The 12,376-nt window shown below is 42.5% G+C and overlaps 2 gene segments (V, D, J or C); both read right to left on the reverse strand.

The window, feature by feature from the left end:
- Window positions 1–363: 363 nt before the first annotated feature.
- LOC121620406 lies at window positions 364–6,429 on the reverse strand. The segment is given in 3 exon segments: window positions 364–565; window positions 5,903–6,236; window positions 6,329–6,429. Coding segments are annotated over 3 exon segments (576 nt in total).
- A 4,061-nt stretch (window positions 6,430–10,490) lies between these two features.
- Window positions 10,491–11,543, reverse strand: LOC121620466. The segment is given in 3 exon segments: window positions 10,491–10,660; window positions 11,081–11,402; window positions 11,488–11,543. Coding segments are annotated over 3 exon segments (375 nt in total).
- Between the last annotated feature and the right edge of the window lie 833 nt (window positions 11,544–12,376).

Consider the following 12,376-nt stretch of genomic DNA (forward strand, 5'->3'; position numbering starts at 1 on the left):
TTGGCTCTGTTGTGCTTTAGTGCACTTAAAAATAAGACATTTTCACAATTTACAGACTTTGACATTTGTATGCAAATCTGCAAAAAGATGACAGAAAGCAAAGTCTTGAAATGCTTCCTTTGTGTTTTCTTAACTGCCACACTCATTGACCACAATGACAAAAGCAATAGATGTTTTGACACAATGCTTTTTTATTGAAAAGGTCTGAATACATTTTGCAAAGCTGATACAACACCACCACCTAACTGTCACAACATGTATTACAAGCATGCACACACATCTTTTCTAGCATGTGAACCTTGTAATGAGCAAACAGCACAAAGAGTAAAGAAGCAGCTTTGAAATGGTCGTTCTGCTCCTCTGCTATTCTTTAGTGGGACAGTCTGACTTGTGGATGTTTTCCTCTGAAGTCTGGGAGCCCAAAGACACTTTACATGTGTAGACCTCATCCATGTTCCAGTCTGACATCTGGATGGCCAGATAGCTGCTGATTTGGAAAGTGTGGTCTGCTTGCTGGTAGAGATCCCGCTGCTCACTGGACTCCCACCAGCCAACCAGCTCACATCTGCAAAAGGCACAGACTGACTGGACAGACAGACCAGAGTGGCTTTGTTGCTACTACAAATTAAGTCAAAGAAAACAGAAAAGTCACAGAAAGAAGCTCGACACAGTTTTGGATGTGGAGAATATTTGTGTTGACACTCAATGAAATCTGAAGTCAAAAACAAACTTTTCAAATCAGTCAGAATATATAAAAATCATCATCAACAACATGAGAGAGCAGAGTTTCAACCATTTTGAAACATTCCCAGTTTCTCACTGCAATCAGACACATGAGGATCACTTCAGAAAGATTCTGATTCAACCACTGAAATTATCAGAATTATGTCATCTAATATTATCAGTCACTGTGTTAAATTAGAGCAGATATCACTTCAGTCTGAAAGATGACTGTCGCATCAAATTTTCAATCAAGCAAAATACACAATGTTTACTCTGCCTGATTGACTGAAGATCAATATAAATAAACTCTTATTTTTAACTTTACAAGATCAACATTCAGCAATAGCAATAAATGCTAATTACTATTGACAAATGGTAGGATAAGATATATCTTAAAATCCTAAAAGTTCTTAAAAGTCTTTACTAAAATGTAAATACAATAACATAAAAAGTTGGACCATTTTTTTTATTGAGATTTATATTGAAAATTTTCAAAATACAGTAATGTACAATGTACATCTGTCCATTGTCCATTGCTGTTTCAAAGCTGCTGTACGAACATCAAACAATTTATCTGCACTAAACATCTGTTCAATGTTTCAGACAAGAAGTAAGACAATGAACAATGAAATACTTGAATTACACATGAAAAACAGACTTTCTGTCTTTCTTAATGATCAGATAAAAAGTACTTACTTGTCACAGTCAGCTTGGTGCCTTGTCCGAATACCGCAGTGATTCAGTTTGTACACATGGCTGTACAAAAACCTCCTGACTCTCACTGATGAGGGGAGTGGAACTGAAACATCTTGTTGAGACCAACTTTCACTGTCAACATCTCCTTCACTTCATCAGTCTGCTTCTATTCACAAACACTGCTGGACTTGAGGACTGACTCTGAATCTTCTGCTGCATCCTTTTGTTTGCATGCTGGAGATGTTAAAAGTATTTAACAGCTCGCCTTAGGACGGTGACGGGTCAGACTAAGAACGGTTCCACATCCCCCAATGACAGATTAAAAGCAAGGAAGACTATGTCGCCTGGACTGGGGTTAACGGGGCCCCACCCTGGAGCCAGGCCTTGGGCGGGGGCCCCAAATGCCCAATCCCTGGACTCTGAATCTGGCAGTGGGGACATGGAATGTCACCTCGCTGGGGGGGAAGGAGCCCGAGCTAGTGCTGGAGGTTGAGCGGGCTCACCTCCATGCACAGTCTGGGTTCCTAAACCCAACTCCTCAAGAGGGGCTGGACTCTCTTCTACTAGTTGCCCGCGGTGAGAGGCGGTGGGCTGGTGTGGGCTTGCTTATAGCCCCCTATCTTAGCCGCCATGTGTTGGTGTTTTCCCCGGAGAACGAGAGGGTTGCTGCCCTACGCCTTCGAGTCGGGGATAGGTGCCTCACTCTAGTTTTGGCCTATGGGCTTGGAGTCTGTGGGAGGGGCGCTGGAAAGTGCTCCGACTGGACTTCAACGCTCACGTGGGCAGTGACAGTGTTACCTGGAGGGGCGTGATTGGGAGGAACAGCCTCCTGATCTGAACCCGAGTGGTGTTCTGTTATTGGACTTCTGTCACAGTTTGTCCAAAACAAACCATGTTCAAGCATAAGGGTGTCCATCAGTGCACGTGGCACCAGGACACCCTAGGCCAGATGTCAATGATCGACTTCGTGGTCGTGTCATCTGACCTTCGGCCGTATGTCTTAGACACTCGGGTGAAGAGAGGGGCTGAGCTGTAAACTGATCACCACCTGGCGGTGAGTTGGATCCGCTGGACAACTGGACAGACTTGGCAGGCCCAAACGGATAGTGAGGGTCTGTTGGGAACATCTGGCGGAACCCTGTCAGAGGAGATTCCAACTCACACCGCCAGGACAGCCACCTCCAGGGTACTGGAGAGGAGAATTCGGCCGATAGTCGAACCTCAGATTCAGGAGGAACAATGCGGTTTTCGTCCTGGTCGTGGAACACTGGACCAGCTCTCCACCCTCCACAGGGTGCTTGAGGGTTCGTGGGAGTTTGCCCAACCAATCCACGTGTGTTTTGTGGACTTGAAGATGGCATTCGGCTGTGTCCCTCGTGGCATTCTGTGGGAGGTGCTTCGGGTGTATGGAGTCCGGGGCCCCTCTAAAACGGGCTGTTCGGTCCCTGTACGACTGGAAGAGGAGCTTGGTTCACATTGCCGGCAGTAAATCAGACCTGTTCCCAGTGCATGTTGGACTCCGGCAGGTCTGTCCTTTGTCACCGGTTCTGTTCATTATTTTTATGGACAGAATTTCTAGGCACAGCCAAGGGCCAGAGGGAGTCTGGTTTGGAGACCACAGGATCTCATCCCTGCTTTTTGCGGATGATGTTGTCCCATTGGGTACTTCAAACCCGGACCTTCAGCATGTGATGGGGCGGTTTGCAGCCGAGTGTGAAGTGGCTGGGATGAGAATCAGCACCTCCAAGTCCAAGGCCATGGTTCTCGACGAGAAAAGGGTGGCTTGCCCCCTCTGGGTTCGAGGAGAGCTCCTGCCTCAAGTGGAGGGGTTCAAGTGTCTTGGGGTCTTGTTCACAAGTGAGGGAAGGATGGAGTGTGAGATTGACAGGTGGATCGGTGCAGCGGCAGCAGTAATGTGGTCATTGTACCGGTCTGTTGTGGTGAAGAAGGAGCTGAGCTGAAAGGCAAAGCTCTAGATTTACCAGTCAATCTACGTTCCTGCCCTCACCTATGGTCATGAACTTTGGGTTATGACTGAAAAAACGAGATCTCGGATACGATTGGTTTCTGAAATGGGTTTCCTCCGCATGGTGGCAAGGTGCTCCCTTAGAGAGGGTGAGGAGCTCTGTCACTCAGGAGAAGCTCAGAGTAGAGCCGCTGCTCCTCCACATCGAGAGGAGCCAGCTGAGGTGGCTAGGGCATCTTTATCGGATGCTTCCTGGACGCCTTCCTGGGAGGGTGTTCCGGGCATGCCCCACCGGGAAGAGGCCCCAGGGAAAACCCAGGACACGCTGGAGGGACTATGTCGCTCTGCTGGCCTGAGCGACATAGTCCCTCCCCCCGGAAGAGCTGGAGGAAGTGTGGGCATCCCTGCTTAGACTGCTCCCCCTGTGACCCGACCCCGGATAAGTGGAAGAAGACGGATGGATGGATGGATGTTAAAAGTCCAGATTTCATCAGTCAAGTCAGTCTAAGACGAAGCCAAAACACATTCTGCATGTATTCAAACGGCAGAGCTCCTTAGTGAAAGAGTCAGAGTGATAAACTTGTCTGTCTGCATGCCTGACGTGTCACCCACTAAAAATTTTTGGCTTCTTCTTCTGGCACTCGAAGAAGGCGGACGCTTTTTCTCTCGCTCCCTCCCTGCCCTTATCTACCCTGCTATTGCTCTCTGTCCTGTGCTGTCTGTGTCTAAACTATCTCAGAGCCACTCTCTGCATTTTCCTCCAAATCCAAAATGATGGATCTGGTCAGCTGGTCTCTCAATGCAATTGACCAAATTTTCTCCACTATGAAGATGGGTAAAGGAGAACCCACCTGCCCTGACGGAACGTTCGCAGCTGGTTACACATTGGACTTCTGGGAGAAGTGGAGGATTGTGTGTCTGTCAGTCCATTCCGTTGAGGATGTTGAAGACGCATACATAATTGGATTTATGATTTCAGGCTTTCTGCTGATTGGTTTTGGCAGCTTCCTGATTTACTGCAAAAAAAGGAATACGCTGGTGAAAACTGACAAGCTGCTCGCCTTGAACGAGGGAATGTGCAGGGCTGCCAGCACTCAGACTCAAGTGATTTGTGAGCTCAATCGCAAACTGGATGCAATTCCTGAGCACCTTCGCCAGATGAGTACCAACTTGGAGAAGCTGTCAGCTTGGCTCGGCTGAATCTGGCCACTTATTCGGACATATTGGACGAAGCCAACGGGAGACCCAGAGAGACTCAAGGGCAGACAGAAAATTCCAGCGTCGGCCCGTCCCAAAGCTATCTATTATCTCCATTGGCTCCCAGACATAAACGGCCTTCTCAAGGATGCTTATCTCTCCACTCTCCTGGATGTTTCTGTGGACAAGATGCTCCGACCCCCCACCTCCTTCTGGGACATTCACCCTTACCCTTAACTCAACGCCTTTTTTGGCCCCTCACCTCCTCCTTCCCCCGTGCGGCGTAGTCGGCGAAGGGTTGAGGACAGCGCTCTGTGTAGTAGTTGCAGCCCTTGTTATAATGTCTTAAATGTTGCTTTGTGCTGAGGTGTTTTTTTTCCCAATCCCACACTTTGTCCCCCCTTGCACAGTCTGGGATAAGCTTTTTTTTCCCCCTCTCCCTCCCCTCCTGTTTTCATTTGTTTTTCATACAAGTAAGCGAGGCGCTGCCCTGCTGGCTGCATCGTGGTCCTCCTGTCCCTGTCTTCCCATGTCAATTATTTGTACTGTCTTTTGTGCCTTTGTGTCCTCTGGGACGGGTTGTAACCGAATGAATTTCTCCACTGCGAGATTAATAAAGTATTCAATCAGTCAATCAATCAATGTGTTTTCACAGAAAATCATTTCTTATTAAAGTCAACACGTTTGACAATTTCTCTTGCTCATGATAATGTATCTGAACATGATTTTGTTAGCTGAGAATGAGTGTGTGAATTTTATCTACATCAGTGGTGATATCAGATCACTTTCTGTTGTTCTTTCTATATATATTGTTTTTCAAATAATCATATCGATCAGTGGATGAATGTATTGTCAATAGTTTTTCAGTTTGTGTTCAAAAGTTCTCACTTAGGATTAGTGTAGTTCTGTTACTGTCAGATTTACTCCATCTGAGTCAAACCATCATCACTTCCTGTTAGGTTCAAAAATATTTTCTCCATTTTGGGGATTCTAAACATTTCTGTAAACTTTCTATGATTAGAACAAGTTAAGTGGAAACACAAAGAAGCATTTACAACTTCTTTTTATCTCAGATATTTTGCATGAAGCTGGTGTATTTCTGCAGGTGCTTTGTTGTTTTTATAAGCATGTGTGCAAAGTGCAGTTTAAGATATAGTTTGAAATATTCATGGAGGAATCAAATGTCAGCGTTTAGATGTTTGAAAATGATTGTGCACAGTGTGTTGTTATGCAGAGTGGCTCTATGATCAGTTCAGAAGTGTGAGAGACTCAAAAAGCAGAAGTGTTTAGTGAGGAGGTTTTTGTCACAGTGTAAATCACTGTGATACATACTCAATAACAGAGTTGTCCAGTGTGTTACTGTAATAGACTGCTGAGTCTCCCTCCTCCACATTGTTGATGATCAAACGATAATCTGATTGTGACTGATGAGTAGATGTGAACTTTGGAGACAAGAAACCAGAACCATAGCTTGGAGAGCTCCGGCGGTGATAAAAATATAATACAAACTGAAGAACTCCTCCTGGAATCTGTTTATACCAGCGAACTCCACTATCAGTAACAGTTCCCAGGTTACAGTCCATGGTGGCTGTCTCTCCTGTCCTCAGCACCACAACAGGAGGCTTCTGTGTCACCACCGTCACACCTCTCACACCTGGAAACAACAAGATGACGTGAAGTGAAGAGAAACACACAGACTGATGAATCCAACATAAGGTCAAAGCTGCAGTCAGTCAGCCTCCTTACATGTTAGAGCAGTGATGAGAGTGCAGAGGGTCCCCAGCATGTTGTCAGTGTGTGCTGAGAATGGCCTTGTAACTGGGAAAGTGAGCTTCCTGCTGACAGATTGGAGGCTTTGGAGGATGAGGAGAGGAGGTGCTGGAGGAGCAATTTAATACAACACTGAAACTGAGAGTGACTGACAGGAGGAGGAGCTTTGCTTTGAAAATATTTTTAGTCTTTCTTTGACACTGCTCGGGTGGATTTCTCTGATTGCAAAGCAGGAAATACCCAAGTTATTGCACGTTCTGTGACTAGACAAACTTGTTGGTCTTATATCTTCTGTGCAGAAATTTACACTTTCTGCATTCTCTATCATCTTTGTGACGCACTTCCATTCACAAGGTTTTGTTGTCTGTTGCAGGCTGTGACCATGGCATGGAACGTCAAGTGAAATGTCAATAAAAAGGTCAGTTCAGTTCAATTTTATCTATATTGCGCCAAATCACAATTGAAGTTGTCTCAAGACACTTTCCATATAGAGCAGTTACGGACCAAACTCTTTAGCCACAGAGACCCAACAATTCCCTCATGAGCAAGCACTTGGTGACACTGGCAAGGAAAAACTTCCCTTCAGCCAGCAGAAATGTTGTAGCAACCAAAAACGTAATAACGGCCAATAATGTAATAACTACCAATAACGTAATAATTTTGGCCATTTTGAATGTAATAAAACCAATAATGTAATAACTTGCCAATAATGTAATAAAACCTTTGAGCCAATAACGTAATAACTTTTTGCCAATAATGTAATACGTTATTACATTATTGACTGGTTATTACGTTATTATTAAAAACCCTTTGAAAATGTAATAACTGGTGCTGATAATGTAATAATATTATATATGACTGCAGTTCTTGGGAATAATACACTTTTTTGTGCAGTTCACTGAATTAAAATAAGTGCAGTGGACAAATTTAAGATTTAGATTCTCTCTCTATCTCTCTCTCTCTTGCCTGATCTCTCTCATTATTAATATTGATCAGATAAAAATGATATTTGATCCTGTAAGATCCTGTGATGTCATCCAGTTGTTTAACAGAGGGTTTAGCACAACTCTATGATATAACAGCCTATAGATCACATCTGGACTCTGTGAGGAACTGGAGCTGTTTTATAAAATATGTGTTTATATTGTTGATATATATCTCATCAATTAATATCCATCTAATGTAAGCTGATGGAAGATTTTCACTTCCACTCCAAACCTCTTCATTAGCTCTCTCTCTCTCAACAATATTATTTCTTGGAATATTATTTATTTCCAATCAAAACTTCTCAACTGTAACATACAATATACAGTATACTGTGTGAACAACAAAAATAAAATTAAAACTGTTAATCCTCAAATGAAAAATGGCTTCACAGTATGTACATTCCAAAAAGCTGAACTGTATACATACATGTATATATATATACTGCATATATGTAGAAAAACATGAACAATAAAAATGAAACTAGACAATTCCGGCGCCGCCGAAATTTTGACAGTGGCACGAGGGGGCTGCTGGTCTTTTTAACTGAATCAATAAACATGAATGAATTTAATGAAAATGAACCATCTCTATTATCATCCAAAGTTTCCTTTTACTAACAGAGCTAACGGCGCTAATGCTAACGGTGCTAACAGAGCTAATGCTAACAGAGCTAACACTAATGGTGCTAATAGAGCTAACGGTGCTAACATTTCTAATAGGGCTAGCAGAGCTAATGGTGCTAATGCTAATGGCGCTAATAGAGCTAACGCCGTTGTGCCTGTCTCTGTATATGAGGCTGTCTGTGTGTATTTAACTGTATTTGTGTGTGACTGCATATGTGTGTGTCTTCGTCTGTTTGTGTGTGTGTGTCTGCTTGAACTACACATTTATCAAATTGTCCCAAGTATTTTGAACAAGCAGCCCAACCAGTTCCTACATGGAGATGTGTCTGGTATATGTGTGTCTGAATGTGTATGTGTGTGCGTGTGTAACTTCTGAGCATTTTTTTGAGAAACTTTATGGTCTTGAGATGGTCGTAGCTCGAAAACCGTAAGAGATATCAAAAAATGTGCTGAGGTTCATTTCGACCCAACAAAATTACCTACGTTTTAAAGTTTAAAGAATGAAGTCTCCAGGAGAAAGTATGGCAAAGCAGCGGACAATTGAAAAAGGCTGAAATTTGAGGAAATTTCCCCATTCATTTCTTATGGGAAATTCTTCGCAGTTTTTTGCGTATAACTTTGCGAATTATTGACAAAAGAGCTATAAAAGTCGTAGCACACCATTCCTGATCGAGCTGCACGTTTTGATATATAATTTGCAAGGGAAGAAAAAACGCGTGGGATAACAATCTTTGAGCTATAGAGGCGAGTGGCTCTTGCATTGCCTCGTGCCACTAATAAAACTGGCATTACTTTTTCCAGTAGATATCCATAACTTTGTACTGCCCAAAACTCAGATAACTTAGAATTAGCCAGGCTTTCATCCATTGGCTATGTTTGCCAAACAACTCCCTTATCCGTGCACTGAGACCACTGCTGCGTCCAGCAGCCTTGTATAGCTTCATAATACTGATGGTGAAGTCATTTTCTTTGTCCAGCTCTAGGCTCTCCTCAAGTGTTTCTCTTATATAGAGGTTGGGATAAAATGCTGCCGACAGTGCCTGGAATGAGCGCGACACTTGATTGAATGTCCCAAGCATGGACATATCTTGCATTAGAGCAAACTCAATAAATTTGGAATTTTGAATGGGTAAAATTGTGCTGCCACTTAATTAGCAACTTCAGTGACTGAATGTTCTGGAGATAACACTAAGCATCATCCATTTGCAAGCACATAATTAGCATTGTAGAAGTTTGCATCTCAATGTAGATTAGAAACAGGCACGCATTGCAGAACTTAATTTCACAATTGTGTTGAAGTCATTGTGTGATCATTCAGTGGCATCAATCTGAGCATAAACTAGACATATTTGACAGTGAAAATAAAAAAATAACAGTCATATATAATTTTATTACATTATCAGCACCAGTTATTACATTTTCAAAGGGTTTTTAAATACTAGGCCAATAACGTAATAATCAGCCAATAATGTAATAACTGATTACATTATTGGCTGAAAGTTAATACGTTATTGGCTCAAAGGTTTTATTACATTATTGGCAAGTTATTACATTATTGGTTTTATTACGTTTTTGGTTGCTACAAACCTCAAGCAGAACCAGGCTCTGGCTCTACAGCCATCTGTGTTCATCAATCGATTGGGTTCAGTCGCTCTCTATTCGAACCTGCGAGACAAGAAAGCACAAAGACTGTGGGGAAGAAGCCCAGTCGGCAGCCTGCCTTGGTAGGACAGGAATGCACAGAGATGAAGAGGGAGAGAAGAACAGAGGAGCTTTGCTTGTCTTTGGAAGTCCCCCGGCAGCCTAATCCTATGGCAGCATAGCTAGGGGCTGGTCCAAGGCAAGCCTGAGCCAGCCCAAAGTGTAGGCTTTATCAAAAAGGAACGTTTTAAGCCTGCTCTTAATTGTAGAGGTCAGAGGTCGTCTACACGTACATTCTTACTTGAGTAATAAGTTCATCAAGATCATCTCACCAAAGCAACTGTCAATCAAACCATTTAAATGTACCAGTGTACAAGACTGTCAGCAATATGAGCCACTGGAAGTACTGACATACCTGCATAAAAGTGACATACAGTGTAAACTCTGCACGCTGTATGTCATTTATTTGTGCCAAGCACAAATTAAGCTGTTTGATGATTATAAGAGAGCTGACGCTCAAACTCTTCATTTACATGCAACAATGTAAATAAGAAGAGGAGGCCTGCAGGTGCATCCTGGGAGGGAAGAGAGGGAGGAGTAGAGAGGTGATGCTTCTCTGACGGAGCATGACATTTTTTTTTCACTGATTTTAATAGATGTTTCAAACAAACTGTGAGCAACTATAACCAGATGAATACCTATTAGTTTAGTTTGGCTCTGTTGTGCTTTAGTGCACTTAAAAATAAGAAATCTTCATGATTTATATCAATACTTGATGAATTTTTTTGGATGCAAATCTGCAAAAGGTTTGACAGAAAGCGTTTCCTTTGTGTCTTCTTAACTGCCACTCTCACTGACATTTACAAAAGCAATAGATGTTTTGACACAATGCTTTTTTTATTGACTGGGTCTTAATACATTTGCAAAGTTAACACAACACCTTCACGAAATTCTGACTGCATTTATTGCAGGTCAGAAGAGAAAGTAGAGCCGGGCTTGAAATACTGACAGGCTGATGAGCTGATGGGCGGAAGTTGGGCAGGTTCAGTTGGTGTGTCTCATCAGCAGAGATCCAGGAGACAGTATGATCCAGAGAGGGATCGCCACGACAACACCACAGACAGACAGGAGCACAGGAGACAAAGGAGAGAGGAAAACATCAGAGAACACAAGGAGACAAACTGGGACACGGTTGTGACAATTGTTGTTTTGGGGTTTTTTTTGTCTGTACTGTCTAGTGAAGACAAAACACGACAAAAATATATGATATAATAATTATTATCATTGCTTCATGTTCAGTAAACTCCATGAAACTAAACTTTTATATTTAACTGGTCTTTTTATGAAAGATTGCGGTAGACTGAGTCATTTTTAAAGTTTCGTGTTGGGTCGTTATAGAGAGCATGAGTTGAAATCAAAAAGCAGAAGTAGCTAGTGAGGTGGTTTTTGTCACAGTGTAAATCATTGTGATACCCACTTCTTAGCAATGTCGTCCCATGTAGCACAGTAATAGACAGCAGAGTCTCCTGCCTCTGCCCTCTTAATGATGAACTGGTAATCTATGTTTGATGTGGATTTAGAGTTGAATCTGTCTGAGGAGAATCCTGTTCCAAAGCTGGGTGAACTTTGACCATGGTTAAATTGGAGAACATTCTCAGGAGGTTCATTAGGAACCTGCTTATACCAGAAGACATATTTATTATCATATCTCTGAATGCTGCAGTGGAGAACAACCTTTTGTCCTGCAGAAACTGTGTGGACAGCAGGCGTCTGGGTCACCACTTTCACTGCATCAACATCTGTCAACATACAGAGAAAAATCCATGAGTGAAAGGTTTGTGTGTGAACATCTGGGCTGTAAAAGCAATGAGAAGAATATCTTACATGTTAGAGCAGTGATGAGAGTGCAGAGGGTCCCCAGCATGTTGTCAGTGTGTGGTGTAAACGTCCCTTACTGTCCAGCTGAGAGGTGAGCAGGGTTGGAGTGTGAGGAGAAGAGAGACTGAAGCTTATAAAGACACTGAGGAGAGGAGAAGAGGAGGAGGAGGAGGAGTTGCAACACTCAACACTGGTTTCAGTCGATCACCCAGCATCTATGTGTTTTCACAGTAAATCATTTCTCATTAAAGTCGACACATTTGACAATTTCTCTTGCTCATGAAAATGTTTCTGAACATGAATTTGATAGCTGTGAATATTATTTTTTTTCAAATAATCATACAGATCAATCGATGAATGTATTGTCAATAGTTTTTCAGTTTGTGTTCTAAGGTTCTCACTAAGGTGTGGTTTTAATATCAGTGTTTTTATTTTTCTAAACATTCCTCTCAGTCAGAAGACATGTTTGCTATTAATCCAAGTTGTTCTAATGATATTAAAAACTCCTCAGACGTGTCTGTATCTACGTGACCTGCAGGCAGGTTAAAGTCATATTTCTATTTGCTCATGTTTGAGCTGCAGATTAATGAACTGTTTGGCTTTTGAGCCAGTGTGAAGTGTTTGATCTTGAGGTCTGATGCCTCATGAAACAGGATTAATGTAGCTCTGTTACTGTCAGATTTGCTTCATCGGAGTCAAACCGTCATCACTTCCTGTTTGGCTCAGAAATATTTTCTCCATTTTGGGGATTGTAAACATTTCTGTAAACTTTCTTTGATTAGAACAAGTTCAGTGGAAACACGCAGAAGCATTTACAACTCGTTTTTCATGATGATCTCAGATATTTTGCATGAAGGTGGTGTACGTTTACTGGTGCTTTTCTTTTTTTATAGGC

Source organism: Chelmon rostratus, chromosome 17 (assembly GCF_017976325.1).
Source record: "Chelmon rostratus isolate fCheRos1 chromosome 17, fCheRos1.pri, whole genome shotgun sequence".
Taxonomy (NCBI): Eukaryota; Metazoa; Chordata; class Actinopteri; order Chaetodontiformes; family Chaetodontidae; genus Chelmon; species Chelmon rostratus.